Source organism: Drosophila hydei, unplaced genomic scaffold, assembly GCF_003285905.1.
Source record: "Drosophila hydei strain 15085-1641.00,03,60 unplaced genomic scaffold, DhydRS2 tig00000063-arrow-pilon, whole genome shotgun sequence".
Classification (NCBI taxonomy): domain Eukaryota; kingdom Metazoa; phylum Arthropoda; class Insecta; order Diptera; family Drosophilidae; genus Drosophila; species Drosophila hydei.
This window is the reverse complement of record NW_022045657.1, coordinates 2,968,983-2,994,571: the sequence shown is the minus strand read 5'-3', so window position 1 is coordinate 2,994,571 and position 25,589 is coordinate 2,968,983. Positions and strand designations below refer to the sequence as shown.

Genomic DNA, 25,589 nt, shown 5'->3' with positions numbered 1-25,589 from the left:
GCGCTAGCAGATGTAATTAATTGATATTAGGTGCATGTTATGATATATATAAATATCCATTTAGATGCAGAACATATGTTCTATACTTGGTAAGCTTTCTCGGTAACGCATTCCGGATCGAGATGCATAGCTGCTGGTAAGCACTGTATATTTTATATAATTATTATATATATTTTAATTATTTGTTCTTGCCTTGCCGTGATCCTTGTTAGAGGGCAACCAAACAGCAATTAACTGTATCTAGGTCTGGTAACTAATTGGAAATTATATTTCCTCTGGCAAATTGCTTTTGCTCAGCATAGTCGATGGTAATTGCATAGATGAGAATCGCCGAGTAAGGTCCGCACTGAAGTAAGATGATTTTTTCTTAAATATATATATAATTCGGTCAATCATTACGCGATTAAATATACAAAATAATTTAAATACAAACAAGCTAATTATATGGAAACGAGTTTTTATGCCATGACTATAAAAAAGCAAAATTTGTTTAGTTAATTGAGCTCGGGCAAAGTGTCTCTTTTATTATTATTCTCAACATGCTTTTATTTCGTATAATAGTAAAACATTTTGTAGCATGGCGTGATCAAAATTTGATCCATTGTTAAAATTTTAATAACTCATTACGAACCGCACTGCGCATTTGAATTGTAATTATTTCCAGTCGAGCAGACCGCGATTATCCAACCATGGCAGAATTTCGTTCATTGCCTGAACATATTTCGGATTGGTGTACATGGCGGCCTTCACCTTGGCGTCGTCATTCTCAAAATTGGAATGATCGTTTTTGTCCAGCATGACAACGGGCAGAACCTTAGAGACGACCAAGTAGGCTAACAATTGCAAAGATATCTTTATATAGAGTTCACATGGATATGTCTATGTGGTATACTCACCCGCCAATCCATTGCGAAAGAGAGATGCGTGCAAGTTCCTCAACTTGGGCAAAGGCCGATGATATTGCAGGAGCTTCAGATTGCCCACCAACTGGTCGAAATAGTAGCGTACAAAGTAGTCAAACTGATTGGTCTTGATCTTGGGCGCTGCCGAGGAAAGTATCAGATAATACAGATCATTTGCTGGGGAGCCATAGTTGCAGACTTGAAAGTCCACGAAGAGCGTTTCCTTGATCTTGCCAAAGGCATCGTACAGGAACATAATATTATAGTTCCAACAATCGCCATGATTGAGCACATTGAACTCCCGCGTGGACACCTGTTGATCCTGCAGCAGGCGGTTGACCAAATACTCATCGCTATTCGCCTACAAATGAGAGAGAGGCAGAGTCGTAAGATGAATTGATCTATAGAAAATATGTATATATATATATGTATAGCTTACCAACTTCTGATAGATATTTTGACAGTTTTTCCACTTCTTGAGCTGCGCTAGAAATGCGCCCGATGCATTGAACTCCTGCAGCAACTGGCGATTGGCTTCACTGAATACGCCCACTGTGAAGTCCTCCCCGAATAAGCCATTGTGCTCCACATAGCAGGCGGAGGCGGCATGGAAGGCAGCCAGCTTGGTAAGCACCTGCTGCATATGCTCCTGATCTAGGCCAGCCAAACGATTGGCATTCTTAAAGGACTTCGGCTTCAAGTCCTCCAGCAGCACATAATCCACGCCCAAATCCTGATCGAGCTTATAGGCGTTCGGAGCAAATTGGATTTTCTTGCCTACCTCGGCATAGAGCTTTTCGAACTTGGGCAGAAGGTCGTGATACATTTGCTCCTCCTTCTGGAAGAGACGCAACTTGTTGAGTATGGCGGCCATTATCTCGTTGTTATGCTGGGCCTTCAGCACAAAGGACACCTCCTTGCTGCTGTGATCTGCGCTGGTTAATCAAGGATTGCAATTGTTAGTCACACACCCAGATGTTCCGTTCAGCTTACCCAGCAGCTCGACTTCCACCAGCAGGCGCACTATCAGCGTTGAGTAGTTGTCCCCAGCATTGGCCGGCTGTGGCGTTACTGATCGTATCTTCTCAAAGTCCCCGATCTGGGCGCGCACTGCATTCTGCAGCGAGATTCTGGGCAGCCAAGGCGGCAAATTGGGGTCCGACGACTCGGCGTGTCCATTCGTTTGTGGGACCTCAGACATTTTGAGTGCTATGAATGTTTAATCAAAGTTAAGTTGAAAGAAGTCAATTTAATCGCTTCGACTTAAAGATTACAAATGTGATATGGTTCCAATAATTTAGCCAAATCTGGATTCTAAAATACACTGAAATTCTATCAACTGATTGCGACTTCTACTGCATCTGAGTTAGTTGTAAATCAGTTCTTTTTAATCGGCTGTTCTCTTATAGATCATAATTGGAGATATGCAGACGCGCCCATGTACAATTTAGAAACTATTTATTTTTTGCTATCCCACCCAGTTCTTTGTCATATTTTATGATAGTAAAATATGATCTCAAGTAATTAGGTATGCAAATATCTGGTCTTATGACTTTATATTTGCCCACTCCACAGCTATCTATACGTTTTTATAGCGTATTCTTCACTCTGATATCGATAAGATTTTTCTACAGAAATTGGTTAACCTAAAGGGCTCCCAATCATTTTAATCATTGGGATTCCCTTCCAAACGGTAAGTGTAATAAAATAATACCAATAAACTCTACTGTTGCACTATTGTACTTTAACGACTTCTCCAATACAACTAACAATGAAAATTGAAAACTGGGGAACCTTATCTATAACGCCAGATAATAATAACAAAAAAGTCAATAAAAGGAAGCTAAAAAGAAAACGTTGACGAAATATATGTATTTAATGATTGACTCAGGATAGTTTTAAAATATTTACAATCTTTTAAATAGGAATAAGTCAATATTTTGTATACTACACATTATGAACATCTATGAAAAACTACAGTTTTTGCTGATGAAACGGCCGAAGGAACTTTAATTATATATATATTTATATATGCAACTGTTGTTGAATTGTTTTAGTGCTTAGTCCCACTACTACTTCATGAGAAAAGAGGAAAGTAACCTTTATATGCATAGGAAAAAACGCTATAAATATATTTCAATTAACTGACGACCAATTTGGATTTTGAATTCAATCGGAAAACTTGCTGGTTGACCATTTCAGTGAAATGGATTGGCTTTCATAGACTAATACTGATAATTGTTTTTATACATATATATATATTTTTTTTTTTCTAAATTGATTAGATCATTATCAAGTCTAATGGCACACACAGTTTTATCGCACACAACTCGTAAATCTGATCACATGTCGGTTATATGTACTTTCAGTGGAAAAATCTCTTTTTAATCACTTTCAAATTCAAAAACGTTTACTCATCCACCTTTATGGGAAAAACTCTTTAAGGACACGCCTTCATATTAGTTTTTGAAGATTTGTAATTTCATTAAATTTAATTTCAATTTTGCTTTTCTCTTTTTCTTTTATAAAATTTTTTTTTTGACTTGTTAACTGCATCTGGAGCGTGAAAGAACTGTTTCAACTGTTTTCAGAGACGATATCACAGCAGCCCCGCAAAGTTGATTGTTAGATAGACACACAAACCTTTTTCCTTAATTAACGACGAATGAGAAATTGTTCGCACAATCGAATGCAGTTCGGCCAACGGCTGATTTCAAATTAGGTCCGGGCGTTAGGCATAAGACTCTGCTTGGCCCGATTTGGAATTGGCCAAGCAATTCGTTATCGCATCGGTGTTCAATTAGAGTTGATTTTGTAAATTGTTATTCGCAAAAACCCGGCATAAAGAGCGTTAAAAGCACACAATTTGGGCTAATATGATTTTTTAATAAACATTTGATATGGGGCGTCGCCAATTTCTCTTTTGATAAGGCCCGTAAGGAGGGTCTCGGCATTTCCACTTCCACTCTTCTTTCGCTTCGTGCTCTAATTATTGGGTGATTCTTTATTAATTGCTTCTGCTCGTATCGTGCACTGTGATTCAGTTGGACATGTGATAGACAACAATCGGCGTACTTATGATTGTATATATACATAAACATATATGTGGGGTATCTCTATCTTGAATGCCAAGTGGTTTGTACAGCTTTTTTCGTTTTATTATATTGTTCAGGTAATACCTTAAAAGGTGACTCGTTCAAGCCATGCCAAACCAGGCAGAACAACATTTTCTCTACAACTACAATCTACCTGCTAGGCAAACCCCCTATCGAACAGACTTTGATTGGAAATACATCAAAAATGCATACATTGTGTATTATTATGTGCATCTATGAAATATGAAATATTTAGCATATGTAAAAGCTCGATATATAAACTGAATTATTATAAATAGAATATAGAAAGATTTAAGGAAAATGCATATATATCTATGTTGTAAGAAAATATATATATTTTTTTTTATTATTTTACAACTTTGTTATTATCTCATTGCCAATTGTTTAGATCTTTAAAAGTCTACAGGTTTCAGGATATTAGTATTGCAGAGCACCACGATTAAATAGCCAGGGAAATATAATGCTGACATGTCTCTTATATCGGGTATTCGTAAACATTTGGGTTCTTAGACCATCGCCATCCGATGTTTCTGTAACGAAATCCTTCAGATTGGCATCATCAGTGCGATCGAGCAGTACAGGTGGGCAGAGAATCAGACAAACTTGGTACCCTACGGAGACAGAGATAGTATTTTGATCATAATAATTATTAATAGATCGCAGTATCTCACCAACGAAACCATATTTAAGCAGTTGAGCGTGCAGAGAGCGCAGCGTTGGAATCTTTGCTTGTGGATACTTGAGTAAAGTTAGGTGCTCGACCAACTGATCGTGATAGTACTTGATGAAGTAGTCAAAGTGACTCAACTTGAGCTCAAATTGTGTAGAGGCGAGTAGAAAATATAAAAGATCATATGCTACTGTGGTGTAGCGCGGCGCTTGGAAGTCCACGAGGTAAGTGGCAACGGGCACAGGCGACTCGTCCTGGTACTTGAAGAGTATATTATTGGTCCACAGGTCGCCGTGACTCAGTGCATTGAAGTCTTCTGGATCGGGATAATTTAAGCTAGACATAAGCTCAACAATTTTGGGCTGTATGTTGTGCTGCAAAGATTAGAGAAGATAAGATAAGATATTTGAAATATATATATCTCAATCCTACCACCGCCTCGCTGTAGCTCTCATAGCCTTCGTAGTTGGGCAAACAATGGAGCAACACTTTGCCCAGGGTATCGACCATATCTTGCAGCTGAGGTCTGATCGCATCCGAGAAGTTGGGCTTTAGAAAGTTCTGCGTATAGGCGCCCTTTTCCTCAATGCGAGTCGCTGAGGCAGCATGCCACTGGGCCAGCTTGGTGAGAACTCCCAAAACATGAGCCTTGTCCAGGCCTAGCAAGCGATCCGCGTTCTTAAAGCCGCTTGGCTGCAGATCCTCCAGCAGCACATACTCGTCGGGTGCATCTATTTCATAGCCAGTCGCACCGAATATCACATCAAGACCCACATCCTTGTACATTTGCTCCAATTCGGGCTTGATGTTAAGGAACACATCCCTCTCCACGGCGAACATGTTGTTCTTCTTCAGTACCTCACGATACATTTCAAAGTCGTGCGGCGTTTTCAGCATAAGACTTATTTTCTCAATCGTATTATCTTTTGATTAACCTTGATCTATAATATTTAGTACTTTTAGCTATTGTCTATGATTTACCTGCTAGCTGTACCTCGAAATGCAAACGCAGCATAATCGTGGAATAGTTTTCGCCTGGCTTGAGACCGGCTACCGGCTTAAAGCTCTTGATGCGACGAAAATTCGGAAAGCGTTTCTTCAGAACATCTTCAAATAGTTCCTGCTTCAGCCAGGTGGGAACCTGCACACTCGCTTCATCTGTCATGGCTAGTTAGACCTTTAAATTGCACTGTCAAATTGCGTTACTTCAAGTCGAAGTAAATATTGATTGCAACTGTGCTTTTACTATCTAATCATTAAGCGTAACGATTTCGATTATACCAATGTCATATGATAAAATATATAAAATAATATGTATATATATATATATGTATATATCTGCAAATGAGCTTAAATTCTGCAATAGTTGACTTTGCTGGCACCTATAATGCTACTGCTGATATTTGTGCATTCGACAACTGGTTTTGTCAACCAGCCCTAACAAGAGCTTTTAAGAGCTTGCTCATTGTGTGCACTGAGAGTCAGCAAATGTTTGTTTGGCACACTGAGAAAAAGTTTGAGAGAGAAAAGTTTCGCTCGAAAGCTTATCACTCAAAATTCTCTCTCATTCTCTCTTTCTCTTAATCTATACACAAAGATCAGAAGTGATTTATTTTTCGGTTAGCAAAACAAACAGAAAGCTTTTTGCGTGGTTTTGTGGACACAAGACGCCGTAAAGTGCATATCACTGGAAATGCAATCAATTAAGACAATAGAATGTGAAAGCTCACTATTGCTAGAGCTTTTTGATTCGAGGAGCCTTAAATTTATCGTCTATATTTAATAGATTTAATATGTTTTTATTTATAGCAAAAATGTGAAAGAATAATAAGAAATAATATTAAACTTAAAAACTTGAACCGCGCATGGCAGAGTAATTCTGTCAGAGAAAGTAAACAATTTCAGCTTAAGTTCTGACGCGTATTTTTCAGATATCGTGTTTCCAGTTCTTAGAACATGCAAATTTATTTTTGTTTGTATGTACGTAGGTATGTATGTCAATGAATGTTTGTTTTGATACTCAGATTCTGCTTGCATTTGCTGAATTTGTTTGTTTTATTTGTTAAAAACATTTTATATTTTATTAAAACTTGCATTAACATTAAAAAGCTTTTCTCTCTACAAAAATATTGTCTATAATATAGTGTAAAATTATAGAAATATATTAGTTTTAGTTAGCAGATATAGATATTAAATATTTCACAACATGGAACTGCATTTCGAAGTGGAAGACCACTGTCAAGTTAATAATACTTGCTTAAGTAATCAAATATCGATAAGATATATCAGAAATCAAGATTACAAATTTTGGTATTGAATTCACAATTGTTTTACGTGACTATTTATATCTCCAGAGCCCCACGGTTGAATAGCCAGGGCATTACCGCTTGGATATGCTTGCGATAGCGTGCATTGGAATAGAGGAGGTTCTTGAAGTCTAGGCCCTCAGCTGAATCACTGAGAAAGTTCTCAGCATTGGCTGATTCTGTGGGATCCAGCAAAATGCCACTCATAACAGACGTTGCGGTGATGAATCCTACAGAGGGTCGAAAGTTCGTTTAATTAGGAAAAACTTTCTTCCAATTAATAATAATACAAACCCCAAAGTCCATGCTTGAAGAGGGATATGTGTAAATCACTTAGTCTGGGCAGGACTTTTGGATATTTCAGTAGCTTAAGATTTTCCGAAAGGCTTTCATGATAGAACTTGATATAGTAATCGAACTTAGTAAGCTTATCCTCGAATTTGGTCGAGGACAGCAGAAAGTAATACAAATCCTGTGCCACAGAGCCGAATTTCGGTAGCTGGAAGTCCACAAGACAGGTCTCCTTGATTTTGCCAAAAGAATCGTGGGAGAACATCATGTTATTGCTCCAAAAGTCACCATGATTTAGTGCATTGAACTCGTTGGGATCGAGTTTGGAGCTTTTAAAGACTTCATCGGTGATCTTGGGCTGTAGAGCTCGCTATGAAGGAAGATAAAAATTATAGGGTATATCGATAGTCGGTACACAATATTTACCACTTGCTCCAAGTACTCTTCACTGCCTTCGTAGGTGGCACAGCTGTTGAGAAAGTTCGTAGCCATTTGTTTGTTTATCTCGGCCATCATCATTTTGTTCTCCTCCTTATAGAAGCCCACCATAAGCTGATCGGGATAGGCGCCCTTGGTGGCCACGCGCACTGCGGATGCGGCATGCCACATGGCCAGCTTTTGCAGAGCAGCTTCAGTGTGCATCTGATCCAGACCCTCCACACGATTTAAGTTCTTGAATCCCCTAGGCGACAGATCCTCGAGCAGTATATACTCGGTTTTGGCACCCTTCACCGCATAGGCCTGAGCGCCGAACTTGATGTGTACACCAGCGTCCCGATACAGTTGCTCCATTTCGGGCACATGGATATTGTACATATTGCGCTCAATATCAAACATATTATGTTGCCGCATCATCATCTGGAACATTTCCGATTGGTGTGGCACCTTCAGCATGTAGGATACAGACTTCTCGGTGCCATCTGAAATTCACATACACAAATGATTCACTTAACATATTAGATTACCTCTAATATAATTGAGCACAAATTCAATTACCCTCCAGCTCGACATCTATGTTCAAGCGTAGCATAACCGTCGAATAGTTCTCGCCAGCTCCTACTCCGCTGTTTGCCTTGAAGCTCTTGATTTTGGAGAATCCCTTGACTGATTCCTTTAGAACATCCACAAATGACTCAGGCTGCACCCAGTCGGGAACTTTACCGGCGATTGTATCGATCTTAGATTCAGCTGACATTTTTTATTACTTTTTCTTTATTAAACAATCAAAATGGATTGTGTAGTTATCCGCTGTTGTGCTTCTGATGCTCACCAACGAGCTTCTAATGGCACTTGAGCTTTTTTGCTCGGTTTATAGATAGAAAGCTTTCTGAGATCTCTTTACCAACTGGATTTGACTTTGACATTGACTAGTTCGCTCTTTACTGACAAATCATTGCGATCTCTTCTCATAGTCAGGGCAAACGCTTTCAAAGTTCAGCTCTTAAATATCAGGGTTGAATTTTGAGCACATCTACGGAAGCGTATTATATATGAAAGGTTCTCTTGTACAATATACAAGGAATAATATATCTGTGCTATTGAATGTCAAACCCCATACGGTATATATATTCTTCATTCCTATGATCAAAAGCTGTAATGAATAAACAAATAATTCATAGCAAATAAATAACTCAGTTTGGATTTCCTTTCCACCAAAATTTATCACATAAATTTATTGTCAATCAAAGATATTTTTGCTTTTAAATAAATACAGATTGGGAGGTCCTGTTCGGCCACACCCGACTAGAGCACTGTTGCCTCTTAGTAATTGGCAGACATTAACAGTGGGTATTATAACTATTTTTATAACTTTTTAAATATAAGTTCAATCAGGATGTAAATATATATTGAATGTGTATTAAATTTGTCCCTTATTTACAGCAAACTACTCAGAATCCCTGAAGCGCGCCACGATTTAGCAACCATGGCAATACGGCCTGGATATGTTTCAGATATCGTGGATTGGTATAGAGTAGGTTCTTAAAGACGGTGCCCTCCGTGGAGTCGCTGATAAAGTTCTCAAAACTTGCCGTATCCGTAGATTCGACCAGAACAGTGCTCATTGCGCCAGTGGCTGTCAGGTAACCTAGAAAATGGTGAGAACATAGAATTATAGCCCGAAAGAGCATAGATATAATTATTGTCTACTCACCCCAGAAGCCATACTTGTAGATCGTTATATGCAGTTCGCGGAGTAAAGGCATGCTCTTAGGATAATTTAATATGTTCAGATACTCAACTAGATTATCGTAATAGAACTTAATATTGCTGTCAAATTTGGTAAGCTTATTTTCGAATTTAGTCGAAGAAATCAGGAAGTAGACCAGATCTTGAGCAACACTGCCCCACTTCGGCACTTGGTAATCCACTAGCATAAGGTCCTTGATCTGGCCAAAGGCGTCGTAAGAGAACATCATATTGTTGCTCCAAAAGTCCCCATGATTTAGGACATTTAAAAAGTTTGGGTCTACTTTGGCCATTTTGAATATTTCTTCAGTTATTTTGGGTGCCAACTCTACCTGATAGATCAACAAAGATATAGTTATAGATCCAGTTATGATATTATTTTAACCGCCTTACTATTTTGTCTATGTAATCCTCGTTGTTTTCGTACTGCTTACATGCTTTAATAAAGTTCTGAGCAAGGCCTTTGTTTACCTCAGTTAGAATTGGGAGTAGTTCTTCCCTGTAGTAGGAACGCGTTATGTAATCGGGATAGTCACCCTTGGTAGCCACGCGTACCATGGATGCGGCATGCCACATCGCCAGCCTTTTGAGGGCGCATTCAACGTGCACCTGATCCAGGCCCTCAATGCGATTAGTGTTCTTGAAGCCTCTAGGTGCCAGATCCTCGAGAAGTATATAATCTGATTTGACGTCCTTCAGCTCGTAGGCATTGGCACCAAATTTCACTTCTAAACCAGCATACCGATAGATTTGCTCCAGCTCAGGTACTATGGTCTTGTACATGTCGGATTCATTTGTAAATATATTATTACTCTCCATAAATTTCTTAAAGATCTCCATCTCATGTGGCACTTTGAGCATATACGACACGAATTGCTCTTTACCATCTGTAACAGTTTCACATCATGAATTTTCCCGCTAAATGTGTTGTAGAGTTTTCATACTCTCTAGCTCGACAGCTATGCTCACACGAAACATTATTGTCGTATAGTTTTCACCGGCTGCTGATCCGCTGTTGGCCTTGAAGCTCTTGATCTTGGAGAAGCCATTGACCGTTTCCCTCAGCACATCCATAAATACCTCGGGCTGCACCCAGTTGGGCACATTCCTACCTGTGGGCTTGGGCTTTGATTCAGCTGACATTTCAACTTGATGTTTGAGGTAACCAAATAAGTTGCACTGTCGTTGCACAGCTGTGTCTACTGCAGTTAACTGTGCGTTTCTAATATTCCAATAGCTTTTGCAGCGCATTTATTTATACTGCTGCTCGTTCCCGAACGTAAGCCAGAAGTGCTCAAAGTGTGCTATCTGAACTCAAAGTTGAGCAGAATGCAACTACTTCTAACGAAACTAGTAGAAATGCTCTAGTCGGGAGTACCCAACTTAAAGATACCTTGCGCCATGTAAGTAGTTTGATAACTTTGACATTGAAAGGAAAAGTCAGGGAAATAAATGCAGAATCCGTCACTTTCTGGGTACCAAATCATATTTGGAATAAGTAATATAAATTTCGGAGATGTATACAGAAACAGAAATCATAATTTGAGTATTCTTATATACATAGAAATTCTTTTTTTTGTATAGGACAAACATGACTAGATCAATTTAGCTTGTCGTTCCGATCAACTGTACAAATACTTAAGTGCTCTGCCACGCCTCCTTTTGCATATTACATATTATGGCAACGAACCATTATGCCCTGAATTTTCCGTTTTAATAAGTTCCGGGTATAAAAACAACTGAATGCATTTATGGAAGCTTTTGACAGTCTCTGAGAACTTGATTTTGTTAAATACGTTATTCCAGAATTTAGAGAGCATTCGACTGATGGGAGCTTTCTTGGAACTCTCTGTCGATGCATTTGGGGCTGGAATAATAGTTGACGGTTCATTGACCCCGAAGAGCTGTATTTTCCATTTTGCTATGTTTATTAGTGGGTTTATTGCGAATGGTACTCGAGACTGATTACGTCTATTATCATGCCCAACTTACGTGAACTTTAATTGCTTTTCACTATCAATGATGTATGCTTATATGTACACTTTTGATCAGTTCGATATAGAATAGGATATAGATATAATATATATAGCATATATATTTCTGCTTAAGCATGGTTTGATTAATGTCCGATTGGTCGCTAAATCACACTTACATGTGATATATATTATACAATATGCATATTTCTAAGGCAAACAATGAACCCTGAGGGTCGCAGTTTCTACCAGTTTATGGCTTTATAAACATAAATCATTTCTGAGAACTACAAATACTATATGCCTCAATCGCGATCAGTCGTTCGACCTGTAAAGACGTGAATTCGAACAGCCTTCGCTTAAGCTCTACTGCTGCAGAGTTCTAAAAATAGAACTTTGCGGTGCATTCTTCAACGCAACAGCAACAAAAACCGCACACGCAGCGTTTTCTTATCGCTTGCTTCCGCGTAACTCAATTGCTTTAATTGCAATTTACGAAATTTCGTCGCTTGGCGCGAGTGCGCCTGCACTCAAAAGCACAATCCGCGATGACATCTAATGTCAATAACCTCGCTACAGCTGTAAAGGTAAATGCAGAAATGCAAGCCCAGCTTAACGTTGTGATGGCAAATAGGCAAGCCTCCATCATGCCAATAAACTCAAAAATAGATATCGCCTCCGTGCAAGGCATCACTAACAACAAAAACACGAAACGTAAACAGCCAAATTCACCAAAAACCATCAAGAAAAGGCTCATCTTCGACGAACCAAGCACCAGCAATGCAGCATTAATATCAGAAAATCGATTTTCACTGCTCGTAGAAGAAGATGAAGACTACAGCGAATCACCTGTAGCTCCAGAAGCCCCAGTATTGACCGACCAGCAAACTACACCGAAACCTCGTCCGCCCCCCATATGGTGTCCAAACATCAAGTCTGTGGCCCTACTTCAACAGATAATAGATAAAGTAATTGATGCTAAATCATACGTAATTAAGCCAAAGAAGAATAACATAGGTGTATTAACCCAATGCAGTGAGGACTATCGCAGAGTTATAGACCACTTTACTAAGCTGGAATTGGAGTTCCACTGCTACCAGCTTAAGGAGGACAAACCATATAGAGTCGTGTTCAAAGGGCTTCACTCCAGCACTGATACAACACTAATTAAAAAGGAATTGGAAACCAAAGGCCACACAATTACAAATGTGCACAACCCACTGAGCCGTATGGACAAAACACCGCTAAATATATTTTTTGTTGACGTGGCTCAGGCCCCCAACAACAAAGAAATTTTGGACATTCGAGTTGTCTGCAGGCAACGCTGCACAGTGGAACTGCCAAGAAGATACAACGACCTGACACAATGCCATCGCTGTCAAGAATTTGGACACACACAACGCTACTGCCACAAAGCTCCCAGATGTGTGCGTTGCGCCGGGAAACACGCATCCAAAGACTGCACCCGCGAAAAGGACCAGGCACCAACTTGTGTGCACTGTGAGTTACAGCACCCAGCCAACTATAAGGGCTGCCAAGTATACAAGCGGTTGCGCAAATTGCAATCCCCAGCACAAAAAAGGAGTCCCACACAAACACCGTCTACGGGTCCGAGTACTGCTTCCGAAATTACAAGGCCCCGGAGCATTACCCAAGCCACGAGCTTTGCAACGCCTATTAGTGGTGTTTCTTACGCACAGGCCGCTAGAGGTGGACCGTCAAATAAGAATACCACAAGTGACACTTTGTTCACTGAAATGCTTCAGCAACAACAACGTCAGTTTGACGCAATTAATGCCGAGCTCAAAGCGATGCGAGAAGTACAATCCCAACAAGCAACCATGCTAAACAGTTTAATGGCCATCATAACCAAGCTTGCCTACAAATAATGGCTTTACGTGTGGGTATCTGGAACGCCAATGGCCTGAGAAACAAGACTCAGGAACTGGCTGCGTTTCTCTCACAAGAAAACATAGATATAATGTTAATAACAGAAACTCATTAGTGCCCCACTACACAAATTTTCGGATACGAACACTATCAGGCTCATGGTGAAGGAGCAAACTGCTTTGGTGGATCCTCAATCCTCATACGAGCAACAATACCGCATACACCTTTACTGCCAATTTGCAACGCAACAATGCAGGTCTCAGCCATCACCCTGCCTACGTCTATTGGAGCGATCGAAGTTGCGTCAATTTATCTTCCGCCAAACACTGGTCTGTGTGATCATCACATGGAACAGGTTCTAGGCCAAAGGTTGAATAAGACCCTCATCGGCGGCGACTGGAATGGATGGCACCCATTTTGGGGAAGCAATAGTGCGAATCGTCGCGGAGAAGTCATATTTGAGGCGATTCAAAACTTACAATTCAGCATATTGGCGACTGGAGCCCCCACCCGTTACCCAATTAATGGACACAGGCCCTCGGCAATCGACTTCGCTGTCTACAAAGGCATCTGTGACCGGCAATTGACCATTGAAGAATCCTTGGACCTATCCTCTGACCACCTGCCACTAATAGTCACAATCCACGCGCAGCCACAGCCCTTGCCCATTAGGAAACAACTACTGCCAGCAGGATCAGATTTAGGAGTCTTTAGGCGCGAGCTCCATTACTCTTTGCACATAGAAATGGAACTTAACACTCCTGAAGACGTGGACTACGCAGCAAACAAACTGCAGGAAGAAATAGTCAAAGCTGCGCACCAAGCCGCCCCACCATCTTGCCAAACAAGACAACAGTCTCCGTACAACATCCCCCTCACCTTGGAGGCCCAACACCTACTAATACACAAAAGATGGGCCAGGAGACGCTGGTTAAGATTACGCACGCCTGATGCCAAATCCATGTACAACGAAGCCACGAGGCATCTTAAAGCTGCTCTCGCCCTGCTTCAAAAGAGGTGTATCAGCGATGCGCTGGTACGAGCTGAATCGCCCACTGACGCAGAGTTTCAATTATGGAAATTTACAAGAAAGCTCAAACGGCAGCCAATACGACGTCATCCCATTCGGAGCATTTCTGGTTCCTGGCACATTGGAGACGAAGCTCAAGCTGAGGCTTTTGCAAACCACCTTCAAGACCAATTCACGCCGGTGATTACCGCAGAGGCCTCAGAAATCGAAGCAACAGAAGACATCGTTCTCTCGCCCCTCCCAGCTGAAGACCAGATAACTGGATGTACAAAAGAAGAGGTTCTTGAACACATCAGAAGAGTGAAGGCAAAAAAATCCCCTGGATATGATCTAATAAACGGCAGAGTCCTTAGAGCACTGCCTGACTCCACCATAGACTACATAACTATGGTGTACAACGCCATGCTCCGCATCCGGCACTTTCCAGCCTGCTGGAAGCGCGCCGTGATTGTGATGATTCCTAAGCCTGGCAAACCCGTGGGAGAAATTGAGTCGTACAGACCAATTAGCCTGTTGCCAGTACTCTCCAAAATATTCGAAAGAATATTTCTGGAACGAGTACTGACACATCTGGGACGCCAGGAGGCCATTCCAAACCATCAGTTTGGCTTCAGGAGACAGCATGGAACACCGGAACAGGTTCACAGAGTTGTGCACCATATCCTTGGAGCCTTTGAAGAAAAGATGTACTGCTCTGCCGTCTTTTTAGACATCAAACAGGCGTTTGATCGAGTTTGGCACCTGGGACTGCTGCAGAAAGTGAGGACCACCCTTCCAGCCCCATTTTTCGCGTTGCTATCCTCATACCTTATTGGAAGAACCTTCCAAGTGTCAAGGGGGCAAACAGTATCCTTGACTAGACCAATTATGGCTGGAGTACCACAGGGTAGTGTTCTAGGCCCAACACTTTATACTTTATTCACAGGAGATATGCCAACTCCCGAGCCAAATATAGGAAGTACAGATGCAGTACTCATAGCGACCTATGCAGATGACACCGCCATCTTATCACGTCACGTATCTGCGCAAGAAGCTTCAGACTCACTACAAAAATATCTGGACTCTTTCGGACGCTGGGCAAAACGGTGGTGTATCACCATTAATGCACAAAAGTCTGTACATACTACCTTCGCCACTAGAAGAGGAGATTGCCCAAGCGTTGCATTGGGGCCCACTATTCCCAAAGCCTCAAAAGTAAAGTACCTTGGTATCACTCTTGACAGAAGGCTGACTTTTAAAGCGCACATAAGTCAAGTAACCTCAAAATGCAAAAGCAAGCTAAAAACCCTCGACTGGATGCTGAGAGCTTCAAGCAAGTTGTCTTACAGCAGCAAGGCCGCCATCTACAAGGCAATAGTTGTCCCAACCTTCGTATATGGTATCTCTCTATGGGGCTCCTCGGCGAAGACTACAAGGAACAAAATTCAGACCCTGCAGAATAAAGCACTACGCAGATGGACTGGAGCCAGCTGGTTTGTAAGAAACTCAGTCTTACATAGGGATTTAGCAATTCCCACAGTTGCTGAACTCATTGGGCGACACAGTTCAAGATACGCGGACAGACTTGCAGCGCATCCTAACCATCTCGCAAGCAACCTGGCTATAAACAACAATAGGCGAAGACTGAAGAGATTGCATCCTCTAGACAATATTAGAACTAATTAAGATAGTAGCTACAAGTGCAGAATAATTGGCATATCTGCCCTCCCATTAGTTAAGGTTTAGAGCTAAATGCGCTATAGAGTCTAAGACAATAAGCTGCAACAAAATAAAGAAATAAAAACGAAAAAAAAAAAAAAAAAAAAAAAAAAAAAAAAAAAAAAAAACTATATGCCTCAGAGAGTTAATTGTACACACAAAAGAAATGCGGGAATTGGTTGGATAAGTTCACTCTATCAGTTCTCTGTTGTTACTTTCCTGCACTTTAAATTCTTGAAAGAGTAACCAAACTACCTTAGCGAAAAAGCTTGATTTTGAATATAGGCTTTTAATGGATTTCCTGGGAATGGAGAACTTATCCAAGATCATTTGTGTGAAACTTCTAGGAAATCTCCCTCTAACATATAGTTTAACGCAACCAATATACCCTAAACTTACATTTTGAGCAGGGTAAGGGTATAAGAATTACATACTATATTGAGAGATCTATCGTTAACGCTTGTTTTGTTTTGCTCCGATGCTTCCATGTGGGAAGCTTTCAAATGAGCTTTTCAGATTAACGCTTCTCGTAGAACATGAAGCGTCTAATTTTAGAATATACGCGTGCTACTTGCGTAGTTGATTGATTTCACAATTTGATTGAAAACCCGTTTTTGTAAGCCAACACAGAACAAACTTTATTATAACTTGGACAAACTCCTTATCAAACCATAATGAATTCATTGGTCACAATGATTCGACTATTGTTATCAATAAAAGTAGTGACGCATCGGAGCTGATAGTACCGACAAATACTGATCAAAAATGCGTTGGTTTTGTGTAATTTGTTGTTTTTATCATTTTCTAATTGATAGGGCGCACTTAAAATCCCTAGAGGGCGCCACGGTTATGCAGCCACGGTAAAATTGCCTGGATATGTTTGCGGTATCGAGCATTGGTATAGAGCAGACTCTTAAAGTCGGTGCCCTCCGTGGAGTCGCTGAGAAAGTTGTCAAAGCTGGCCGTTTCCGTGGGATCCACCAAAACAGCGCTCATCACACCTGTGGCAGTCAGGTAACCTAAAAAGCAATGCAAAAATGTATCGTAACAGGAAATAAATCATATGCAATCATTGGAAACTCACCCCAGAAGCCGTACTTGAAGAGTGTTATGTGCAAGTCGCGCAGTGCAGGCACTGGCTTGGAATACTTTAGCGTCTTTAGGTTTTCGACTAGATTATCATAATAGAACTTGATGTAGTAGTCGAATTTTGTAAGTTTGTCCTCAAATTTGGTTGAGGACAGCAAGAAATAGTACAGATCTTGTGCGACACAGCCCCATTTAGGTAGTTGGAAGTCCACCAGGCATATGTCTTTAATTTTGTCAAAGGAGTCATGCGAGAACATCATATTGTTACTCCAGAAGTCGCCATGGTTGAGCACATTCAAATCATTTAAATCTACTTTGGTAATTTTTAATATTTCATCAGTTATCTTGGGCTCCAGTTCTAGCTAAGAAACCAAGTGCCAAGCCAAATATGTTAAGCTTTTGTCAAGAATATCAATTTGATTCACTTACTATTTGACTCATGTACTCCTCGTTGCCCTCGTATTGCTTACAGGCCTTACTAAAGCTTTGGAAAAGGTTGTTATTTATCTGAGTCATAGTTGGGCGTAGTTCCTCCTTGTAGAAGCCACGTTTAAGGAAATCTGGATAGTCACCCTTGGTGGCGACACGTAGCATGGATGCAGCGTGCCACATGGACAGCCTTTTCAGAGCGTATTCCGTGTGTGCCTGATCCAGACCCTCGGTGCGATTAGTGTTCTTAAAGCCTTTAGGTGCCAGATCCTCTAGAAGTATATAATCGGTCTTGGCGCCCTTCAGCTCATAGGCTTTGGCACCAAATTTCACTTCTACACCAGCATCTCGATAAATTTGCTCAAGCTCAGGTACTACGGTCTTGTACATCTGGAATTCAGTTTCAAAAATGTTATTCGATTCCATCATCTTCTTATAGATCTCTGACTGATGTGGCAGCTTCAGCATGAACGATATTGATTTCTCTTTACCATCTGAAAAAAGGTTGCATATTGAGCTTTTCAGATAGATAGATCGGTGTGATTACTTACCCTCCAGCTCGACAGTTATGTTCACACGCAACATGATCGTCGCATAGTTTTCACCTGCTGCTGATCCGCTGATGGCCTTGAAGCTCTTGATTTTAGAGAAGCCATTGACTGATTCCTTTAGAACATCCTCAAATAGTTCGGCCTGCACCCAGTCGGGCACATTGCTACCTGTGGGCTCGGGTTTTGATTCTGCTGACATTTCAACGATTTAATTAACGCAATTAAATAATTTCAACGGTCGTTGCGTAGTTGTGTTTCCTGTAGTTAACAGCGCGTTTCTAATATTCCAATAGCTTTTGCGGAGTATTTATTTATACTGACTGCTGCTCGCCCCCAAACGTAAGCTTAACTACTCAAAACGTGCTATCTGAACTGAAAATGAGCACAGCGCTACAAGTGCCATTAGCAAAAAGAGCAACGAAATACAAAAAAAAGAACACCAAAGCTTTTTTATCATCTCTGAAAACACGAACTTGTGAAATACATTGAAATGAATTTATTCAGAACTTTCGAAGAGCTTTCGTTCAGACTGATTGTTGTCTTGGAACTCTCAGACGCTACTTTTGGTTATTGGATATTAGTAAACTCTTCGCTGCACCCAACTTTGCATAAAATTAGGTTTATTATGATTGATCTACAGCGCTGATTAAAGATGTTATAAAAAAAACTTTCTATGAATATGGACTTATCATCAATATTACTATAAATGGCCGTAGATTTTTCTATACGCCCATTTATACGGCTACAGTCGACGGAGAGAATGGAATTTTCGCTCATATTTAATTGGCTAAGTCAAGTGGAGTCTTACCTATGTATATATTATACTTTTATAGTCGCAAAGTAAGTTCTTAAATCGACGAACTTTTTACGGAAAATTGACTGTGCTTAACTTCCAGACTTGACCGAATAAAGATATATTTGATAAGAAAATCTCTCTTCCTCCCTCTCTTTCTTCCTCACCTTCACTCACACTCTCTCTGCCGCTCTCTGTCTGTCTCTGCCAAGCTCTCTCTCTCTCTATTTTTCTATCTTGCCTAATGCCTAATAAAATTGCAAATTTATTTATCTGTTTTTAATCAAAGTATTTGTTTGCCTTTTGATAACATTTGCTAAAACAATTGTTCGTCCTTGTAGCAATAGCTGAAGTGTCCAAAACTCAAGTATTTAGTTTATGTAAACTTGAATTGTACTTTGTAGATAAGATAAATATATTTAATTGTTTAACTATCGGATTGTCAATGCCAGCAGGCAGAAAGAAAAATAATTTTTATGTTTTTATTTAATTTACATTTTTATTTCACTCTATCTATATTAGCTTTATTATCAGCTTTTTCTATTTACAGTATATAGGATGGAGCGCACCGCCATTGTGCAGCCAACCCAGGACAAGCTTTATATTCTCTTTAAAGTCCTTAACTTGAAGACCATAGATACTGAATACAACAGAATTACTATTTAGGCTTCTCTGTAGAGTTCATAGCTTAAGAATACTTCAGAGGTTGAATACCTGATTTTGTTTAAGCAAAATAGTCAGATCTTTAGATAAATTATGATAATTTTGTCTAAATTCTACTTTTAATTTAATAGCAGCCCATTTGCTATATGTATGTCATATGTTTTGCAGAGCACCGCGATTAGATAGCCAAGGCAGAACTAGGTTCAGGTGCTCCTTAAAGCTGTTGCTCGAGTAAAGGATTGTTCTAAACGCCTCACCCTCTGGCGTATCGGAAAATAGGTTATCAAAGCTGGCTGTTTCGGTGGCTTCTAATGCAGTGCCAGCCATCACACCACAGATCGCAAAATAACCTGTAAATAAAGGAAAACATGAAAGTACTTATGAAAGACATTTAATTTACCTTTTACTCACCCCAAATACCGGTCTTCAAGAGGGACTTATGTATCTCTATGAGACTAGGCAACTTTTTGCTATAATTTAACAGCTTCAAGTGCTTTATCAGCTGGTCGTAATACTGTTTGACGAAGTAATCAAATTTCTTTATTCTTATCTTCAGCTTCGGCGATGATAACAGAAAATAAATTAAGTCAAATGCAACACTTCCATATTTGCACATTTGATAGTCAACCAGATACGAATCCAAGAGCTTTCCTGTCTCCTTTTCATATAGAAACATGATATTGCTTAGCCAGCAATCAGAATGGTTTAAGACATTGAAGTCTTCCGGATCAATGGCGGCTACTTGGAGAATTTTATCGGTAATGCTACCGGCCAATCCTTTAACATCCTCGGCGCACGCCTCTTGTCCCTCCATTGTAGACAGAGTTTTAAGTATATAGGGCACCATGCCATCCGTCATTTTGCTCAACAGGTGCTTGCCATCCTCATTGCAAAGACCATCACTTATATGGCTGGGATAGAGTCCCTTTGTTGCCACCCGAACAGCAGACGCCGCATGCCACTGAGCCAGCTTTGTGAGCACTGATATGGTATGTTCCTCATCAACTCCTGCCTTACGAACAACTGATTGGAATCCTCTGGGTCGTAAATCCTCTAGCAGTACGTGTTCATTCGGCGTATCAAGCTTATAGCACTTGGCCCCGAACTCTACCTCTAAGCCAACATTGCGATAGAGCTGCTTGAATTCCTCCACGTATATCATGAACATGTCCCGTTCGATATCGAAGACGCTGTGTTTGTTCTTTCCCCAAGCTTCTTGGTAGGCCTCTGAAGCGTGCGGAAGCTTCATCATATATGACACGGTTTTGGTTGTGCTATCTATATAGATTATATATGCATATAATATTATATTCAATTTGATTTTTATCTGACCAACCTTTTAGTTGCACTTCGAGTGTTATGCGAAGCATAAGCGTTGCATAGTTATCGCCGGGTTTTGTGCCAGGCATAGCTTTAAAGGATCGTATATTTTGAAAGTCCTTGAAAGTATCCTTAAGCAGCTGCTCAAAAAGATCAGCTTTTACCCATTCGGGAACTTCAATCGTCGTTTCTATTGATATTGTTTGACTGTTGGACATTGTTATGCGAATTTTATAAGCACTTGCAATCTGTTGTAATCAGTCTGATGTCCGTGAAAGAACTGCAGTAGTAAGCTGGGGTTTCTGTTTAAATACAGACGTTTTTCAAAAAGCTTAAAGCTCCTGAAGCTTTTTGTAATATTACTATTTCGCAATCATTTTTTAGCATTTAAACATTTTATGATTGCAAACAGTTGTCCCGTCTGTGCTGTGATCACACACAGTCTGAACAATAAGGCTGAAACTTTTGCAGAAGCTCGATAGACCAGCAGTCAATAGAGTACTGGCAGTTGGAAAATTGAGGGTCAACCTTAGTATAAAAAGCAGTCAAAACGAATGCTCTTATAAATGCGAACTGTGCCAAGTTGTATAATTTATATATATTTTTATCTGTTTAGCCGTCTGTCTGTAAAAGTAAAGTAAGTAAAAGTAAAGTAAGCTTTTTCGACTGTATTGAAGTTAGAGATTTGAAGTTGTAGACAAATAAAATTGCATGGGGTATAAATTTACGCTCATAGTAAGGAGGGAAAAAAAAAATTTGGACGTCAAGTTACTGCTCTCTTAAGAAAATACGATAAAAGCCAGAATTTGCTAGCTTAAACCAAATATTCAACGTGGATCAGCTTAACTAATCAACTTATTCATTTTAATCCAATTTTGTATGGTCTAAATGTAAAGTAGTGAATACACTTGACTGTGGTGGCGTTCAGTTGTGTAATGATATTTATTCGTCTGAGCTAGAGTTATAATACTCTGAGTAAAGCGTATTTCATCTCTTAAATCTAGCTTATCAAGTGCTGACTGTGTAAGGGTCAACGCTCGTATGTCTAATTTTAGAATCTAAGCATGTAATTTGATCTATTCCTATTGCACTCTCTGCAAGTGGTTGAGTGTGTAGGCGGCATGCTTAGAATTCTTGAATATAATGTACGTTCATGCCTGAACAAAAGTTCTGTATTGTATATTGGTAGAAATCGGTTATAATAAATAGAAATTCTTTATATCTCATTTTGCAGAGCACCGCGATGGTGTAGCCAAGGCAGCACAAGCTTTAAGTGATCTTTGTAGATCTTGCCGTTGTAGAGTAGAGTTCGGAATGCATCGGCCTCTGGCGAATCGGAAAATAAATTATCAAAGCTGGCTGTTTCCGTTTCTTCCAGCAAACTTGCAGCCATCACATCGCACACCGCCAAATACCCTGTAAATGATAAAACACATGATCATACCTCGTAAAAGATATTGCATTTTCCTTATACCCACCCCAAATTCCATTCTTTAAGAGGGATTTATGTATATCTATCAGAGTAGGTAACTTTTTGTTGTAATTCAACAGCTTTAGATGCTTTATCAGCTGGTCGTAATACTGCTTGATAAAGTAATCGAATTTGTTTATTTTGATTTCAAGTTTAGTGGATGATAACAGGAATGAAATCAGGTCGATTGCTACGCTGCCATATTTACACATTTGGTAGTCGACCAGATAGGAGTCCAAGAGTTTTCCTGATTCTCTATCATAGAGAAACATAATATTGCTCAGCCAGCAATCCGAGTGGTTCAGTACATTAAACTCGGCTGGATCAATGACGCCCACTTGTAGAACTTTTTCCGTAATGTGACCGGCCAAACTCTTTATATCCTCATAGTATGCTTCATGTCCCTCAATCGTAGTTAGGGTATTAAGTATGTAGGGAACCATACTATCTGTTAATTTACTTATCAACTCTTTGCCGTCCTCATTGAAAATACCATCACTTATCTGACTAGGATAGGGACCCTTTCTGTCTACCCGAACAGCTGACGCCGCATGCCACTGAGCCAGCTTTGTGAGCACTGATATGGTATGTTCCTCATCAACTCCTGCCTTACGAACAACTGATTGGAATCCTCTAGGTCGTAGATCCTCCAGCAGTACGTGTTCATTCGGCGTATCAAGCTTATAGCACTTGGCCCCGAACTCTACCTCTAAGCCAACATTGCGATAGAGCTGCTTGAATTCCTCCACGTATATCATAAACATATCACGTTCGATATCGAACATACTGAACTTGTTCTTTCCAAAAGTTTCCTGATATTCCGCTGAATTTAGTGGTACTTTTAGCATGTACGATACGGGCTTTATAGTATTATCTACAAAGATTATGCATATAATTTCCTTTTATCTTATATCTTTTAATCTAGCTGACCTTTTAGTTGCACTTCAAGTTCTATACGCAGCATAAGCGTTGCATAATTATCACCGGGTTTTGTGCCAGGCATAGCCTTAAACGATCTAATATTTTGAAAGTCTTTGACTGTATTCTTAAGCAACTGCTCAAACAGTTCGGCATTGACCCATTCGGGTGTCTCGACTGTTGTTTGACTGTTCGATGACATTTTTGAAGCTATTTAAGATCACAAATCGGTTGTTGCCAGCGTGATTGCTGTGGAAGAACTGAAACTAGTCTAACTGATTATCTGCTATATAATCAGCATTTGAGAGAGAGCTTAAAGCTCTCGGATTTTCTGTGTAAGTACTTAGCAAACAATTGATATAAGCGATTTAGGGGCTCGGAACTATTATTTAATCTACTTTTGAACCATGCATTTATTTATTTAGGTTTGTTGTGAGTCGTTGTACTCGAGCGCAACCGACTGCATAATACTTGTTAAAAAACAGGTGAATATATTAGAAAATCAAAGTCCTCTACGCGAATATACTTCTGATATTTCATGAACTAGTATAAAAACAAATTATGAGCCTTTCACTAATATTGGGAATATTTGTTAATTAAATGTCCAAGGCACCACGATTCAATAGCCAGGGTAACACTATCTCGATATGCTTTCGATATCGCGGGTTTGCCGTGATCATGCTCCTAAAGTTGGCGCTCTCCTTGGAGTCGCCAAGAAACATATCAATATTGACCTCCTCGCAGGGTTCCAACAGTGCGGCAGCTAAAGCGCCCGTGGCAGTCAGATATCCTGAGTGAAAATGGAAATATTTTTACTTGAAAATAATTTCAACTAAACTATGTTTTATACTCCTTACCAAAAAGGCTGTACTTGATGAGCGATACATGTGTCTGCCCTAGAGAAGGCACAGTACTTTCATATTTAAGTAGTTTTAGTGACTTAACAAGGTTCTCATGATAGACCCTGACATAGTAGTCGAATTTGAGCAGCTTATCCTCGAGCTTGGTAGAGGAAAGCAGGAAGTAGTACAAATCCTGGGCAAAAGTACCGTACTTGGGAGTTTGGAAATCCACGAACAATATATCCTTCAGCTTGCCAAAAGTATCGTGGGTAAACATCATATTATTACACCAAAAGTCTCCATGGTTCAAGACATTAAACTCGGCTGGATCCGGCTTAGCCATGCGAAACGTGCGATCTACAAGTGTGGGCTGCATTGCTCTCTTAAAACAAAATCTATATATATGTGTGTTTTGTATAGAATTTTTATTGGCTTACGGCAATGAGGAGTACATAGAGCAAGTCTCTATGTACTCCTCATTGCCGTCGTAGTTGGCACAGCTATCGACAAAGTTCTGTGCTATTGGCTTGTTTATCTCGGTCATCATCGCGCGGTTCTGCTCCTTTAAGATGCCAGTTATCAGCTGATGCGGATAGGCGCCCTTGGTGGCCACACGAACTGCGGATGCGGCATGCCACTGAGCCAATCTCTTAAGAGTCGTTTCAACGTGCACCTGGTCCAGTCCCTCCAGACGGTTCATGTTCCTAAAGCCATTGACTGTTAGATCCTCTAACAAAATATAATCGCTCTTGGCACCCTTCAGTTGATAGGCTTTTGGACCAAATTTCAGCTCCAAGCCGGCATTCCGATAGATTTGCTCCAGCTCCGGCACATAAATATTATACATACTATTCTCAACTTCAAAGAAATTGTTGCTCTGCATCAACTTTTGAAATAACTCCATCTGATACGGTAACTTAAGCATATAGGACACTGTCTTATCCTTGCCGTCTACCAGTTCGATTTCTATGGTCACTCGCAGCATGACCGATCCAAAGTTTTCGCCTGGTCCTATGTCGCCGTTGGCCGTGAAACTCTTAATTTTTGAGTAGCCCTCGATCGAGTCCTTCAGCACACTCTCAAATAATTCGCTTTTTACCCATTCCGGCACTATGCTGGCTGGAGTATTATTAATATTATTTTTTTCCATTGCAATTTTGTTCCCAGCTTCAATTAATTTCATAATACTTTCTAGTAATTTTACTATTTTCTTTGTATAGGGCTAAGTGTTATTGATGACTGTTAGAATTTCGTAGCACTATTTATTCATTAGTAACCCTCTCTTGTGCCCTTTTACTCTAACAAAATAAATGCTCATGCCTTATATGGTACTAAGCTTTTGTCTCTCAAAAAAAGCGTTCATTAAGCTTTCTCTCCCGTTCCCTCTCTGCGCTAAATATGTTTTGCTCAACGAATCTAAAAATCAAAACAAAAATGGAAAACCTTATAT

At 40.0% G+C, this 25,589-nt stretch overlaps 7 protein-coding genes across 9 annotated transcripts; all 7 read right to left on the bottom strand.

Moving 5' to 3' along the window:
• Positions 1 to 508: 508 nt before the first annotated feature.
• On the bottom strand, positions 509 to 3,727 carry LOC111604839. 2 transcript variants are annotated; one of them, XM_023323070.2, is made up of 5 exons: positions 3,546 to 3,727; positions 1,896 to 2,111; positions 1,342 to 1,832; positions 897 to 1,263; positions 509 to 833 (listed from the first exon to the last, which is right to left on the bottom strand). In XM_023323070.2, the coding sequence occupies exons 2-5, from the start codon at positions 2,101 to 2,103 to the stop codon at positions 655 to 657; spliced, it is 1,245 nt and encodes a 414-aa protein (XP_023178838.2). In that variant the 5' UTR covers positions 2,104 to 2,111; positions 3,546 to 3,727; the 3' UTR covers positions 509 to 654. The 2 variants fall into 2 exon arrangements, with proteins under 2 accessions (XP_023178838.2, XP_023178839.2); XM_023323071.2 differs by lacking the exon at positions 3,546 to 3,727 and adding an exon at positions 3,325 to 3,408.
• Positions 3,728 to 4,392: 665 nt separating this feature from the next.
• LOC111604847 lies at positions 4,393 to 5,909 on the bottom strand. Its single transcript, XM_023323079.2, has 4 exons — positions 5,670 to 5,909; positions 5,121 to 5,611; positions 4,690 to 5,062; positions 4,393 to 4,629 (listed from the first exon to the last, which is right to left on the bottom strand). The coding sequence occupies exons 1-4, from the start codon at positions 5,851 to 5,853 to the stop codon at positions 4,436 to 4,438; spliced, it is 1,242 nt and encodes a 413-aa protein (XP_023178847.2). The 5' UTR covers positions 5,854 to 5,909; the 3' UTR covers positions 4,393 to 4,435.
• A 1,020-nt stretch (positions 5,910 to 6,929) lies between these two features.
• On the bottom strand, positions 6,930 to 8,554 carry LOC111604836. Its single transcript, XM_023323065.2, has 4 exons — positions 8,282 to 8,554; positions 7,712 to 8,205; positions 7,289 to 7,655; positions 6,930 to 7,224 (listed from the first exon to the last, which is right to left on the bottom strand). The coding sequence occupies exons 1-4, from the start codon at positions 8,478 to 8,480 to the stop codon at positions 7,031 to 7,033; spliced, it is 1,254 nt and encodes a 417-aa protein (XP_023178833.2). The 5' UTR covers positions 8,481 to 8,554; the 3' UTR covers positions 6,930 to 7,030.
• Positions 8,555 to 9,013: 459 nt separating this feature from the next.
• On the bottom strand, positions 9,014 to 10,997 carry LOC111604862. Of its 2 annotated transcripts, XM_023323095.2 has the most exons (4): positions 10,417 to 10,977; positions 9,866 to 10,359; positions 9,438 to 9,804; positions 9,014 to 9,371 (listed from the first exon to the last, which is right to left on the bottom strand). In XM_023323095.2, the coding sequence occupies exons 1-4, from the start codon at positions 10,721 to 10,723 to the stop codon at positions 9,175 to 9,177; spliced, it is 1,365 nt and encodes a 454-aa protein (XP_023178863.2). In that variant the 5' UTR covers positions 10,724 to 10,977; the 3' UTR covers positions 9,014 to 9,174. The 2 variants fall into 2 exon arrangements, with proteins under 2 accessions (XP_023178863.2, XP_023178864.2); XM_023323096.2 differs by lacking the exon at positions 9,014 to 9,371 and having other exon boundaries at positions 9,710 to 9,800; positions 10,417 to 10,997.
• A 5,835-nt stretch (positions 10,998 to 16,832) lies between these two features.
• Positions 16,833 to 18,496, bottom strand: LOC111604822. The gene is made up of 4 exons (XM_023323046.2): positions 18,133 to 18,496; positions 17,582 to 18,075; positions 17,148 to 17,514; positions 16,833 to 17,082 (listed from the first exon to the last, which is right to left on the bottom strand). The coding sequence occupies exons 1-4, from the start codon at positions 18,329 to 18,331 to the stop codon at positions 16,895 to 16,897; spliced, it is 1,248 nt and encodes a 415-aa protein (XP_023178814.2). The 5' UTR covers positions 18,332 to 18,496; the 3' UTR covers positions 16,833 to 16,894.
• A 963-nt stretch (positions 18,497 to 19,459) lies between these two features.
• On the bottom strand, positions 19,460 to 21,173 carry LOC111604858. The gene is made up of 3 exons (XM_023323092.2): positions 20,925 to 21,173; positions 20,000 to 20,866; positions 19,460 to 19,938 (listed from the first exon to the last, which is right to left on the bottom strand). The coding sequence occupies exons 1-3, from the start codon at positions 21,124 to 21,126 to the stop codon at positions 19,742 to 19,744; spliced, it is 1,266 nt and encodes a 421-aa protein (XP_023178860.2). The 5' UTR covers positions 21,127 to 21,173; the 3' UTR covers positions 19,460 to 19,741.
• Positions 21,174 to 21,804: 631 nt separating this feature from the next.
• Positions 21,805 to 25,289, bottom strand: LOC111604849. The gene is made up of 6 exons (XM_023323082.2): positions 24,577 to 25,289; positions 24,155 to 24,519; positions 23,911 to 24,087; positions 23,310 to 23,507; positions 22,387 to 23,253; positions 21,805 to 22,324 (listed from the first exon to the last, which is right to left on the bottom strand). The coding sequence occupies exons 1-6, from the start codon at positions 25,287 to 25,289 to the stop codon at positions 22,125 to 22,127; spliced, it is 2,520 nt and encodes an 839-aa protein (XP_023178850.2). The 3' UTR covers positions 21,805 to 22,124.
• Between the last annotated feature and the right edge of the window lie 300 nt (positions 25,290 to 25,589).

What these genes read in the sequence shown, in the direction of transcription:
- LOC111604839 (XM_023323070.2), bottom strand. Translation starts at nt 2,103, where the DNA reads ATGTCTGAGGTCCCACAAACGAATGGACACGCCGAGTCGTCGGACCCC. An exon ending in AAAATATCTATCAGAAGTTG is followed by an intron (nt 1,264 to 1,341) that starts GTAAGCTATACA and finishes TCTCATTTGTAG; the next exon opens with GCGAATAGCGATGAGTATTT. An exon ending in CTTTCGCAATGGATTGGCGG is followed by an intron (nt 834 to 896) that starts GTGAGTATACCA and finishes TGCAATTGTTAG; the next exon opens with CCTACTTGGTCGTCTCTAAG.
- LOC111604847 (XM_023323079.2), bottom strand. Translation starts at nt 5,853, where the DNA reads ATGACAGATGAAGCGAGTGTGCAGGTTCCCACCTGGCTGAAGCAGGAA. An exon ending in TTTCGAGGTACAGCTAGCAG is followed by an intron (nt 5,612 to 5,669) that starts GTAAATCATAGA and finishes GTTAATCAAAAG; the next exon opens with ATAATACGATTGAGAAAATA. An exon ending in AGAGCTACAGCGAGGCGGTG is followed by an intron (nt 5,063 to 5,120) that starts GTAGGATTGAGA and finishes TAATCTTTGCAG; the next exon opens with CACAACATACAGCCCAAAAT.
- LOC111604836 (XM_023323065.2), bottom strand. Translation starts at nt 8,480, where the DNA reads ATGTCAGCTGAATCTAAGATCGATACAATCGCCGGTAAAGTTCCCGAC. An exon ending in AAGAGTACTTGGAGCAAGTG is followed by an intron (nt 7,656 to 7,711) that starts GTAAATATTGTG and finishes CTTCCTTCATAG; the next exon opens with CGAGCTCTACAGCCCAAGAT. An exon ending in CTTCAAGCATGGACTTTGGG is followed by an intron (nt 7,225 to 7,288) that starts GTTTGTATTATT and finishes GACCCTCTGTAG; the next exon opens with GATTCATCACCGCAACGTCT.
- LOC111604862 (XM_023323095.2), bottom strand. Translation starts at nt 10,723, where the DNA reads ATGCGCTGCAAAAGCTATTGGAATATTAGAAACGCACAGTTAACTGCA. An exon ending in AGGATTACATAGACAAAATA is followed by an intron (nt 9,805 to 9,865) that starts GTAAGGCGGTTA and finishes TTGATCTATCAG; the next exon opens with GTAGAGTTGGCACCCAAAAT. An exon ending in CTACAAGTATGGCTTCTGGG is followed by an intron (nt 9,372 to 9,437) that starts GTGAGTAGACAA and finishes ACCATTTTCTAG; the next exon opens with GTTACCTGACAGCCACTGGC.
- LOC111604822 (XM_023323046.2), bottom strand. Translation starts at nt 18,331, where the DNA reads ATGTCAGCAGAATCAAAACCCGAGCCCACAGGTAGCAATGTGCCCGAC. An exon ending in CATAACTGTCGAGCTGGAGG is followed by an intron (nt 18,076 to 18,132) that starts GTAAGTAATCAC and finishes ACCTTTTTTCAG; the next exon opens with ATGGTAAAGAGAAATCAATA. An exon ending in AGGAGTACATGAGTCAAATA is followed by an intron (nt 17,515 to 17,581) that starts GTAAGTGAATCA and finishes TTGGTTTCTTAG; the next exon opens with CTAGAACTGGAGCCCAAGAT.
- LOC111604858 (XM_023323092.2), bottom strand. Translation starts at nt 21,126, where the DNA reads ATGTCCAACAGTCAAACAATATCAATAGAAACGACGATTGAAGTTCCC. An exon ending in ACTCGAAGTGCAACTAAAAG is followed by an intron (nt 20,867 to 20,924) that starts GTTGGTCAGATA and finishes TAATCTATATAG; the next exon opens with ATAGCACAACCAAAACCGTG. An exon ending in CTTGAAGACCGGTATTTGGG is followed by an intron (nt 19,939 to 19,999) that starts GTGAGTAAAAGG and finishes CTTTATTTACAG; the next exon opens with GTTATTTTGCGATCTGTGGT.
- LOC111604849 (XM_023323082.2), bottom strand. Translation starts at nt 25,289, where the DNA reads ATGGAAAAAAATAATATTAATAATACTCCAGCCAGCATAGTGCCGGAA. An exon ending in CATCAAGTACAGCCTTTTTG is followed by an intron (nt 24,088 to 24,154) that starts GTAAGGAGTATA and finishes ATTTTCACTCAG; the next exon opens with GATATCTGACTGCCACGGGC. An exon ending in ACTTGAAGTGCAACTAAAAG is followed by an intron (nt 23,254 to 23,309) that starts GTCAGCTAGATT and finishes TAATCTTTGTAG; the next exon opens with ATAATACTATAAAGCCCGTA.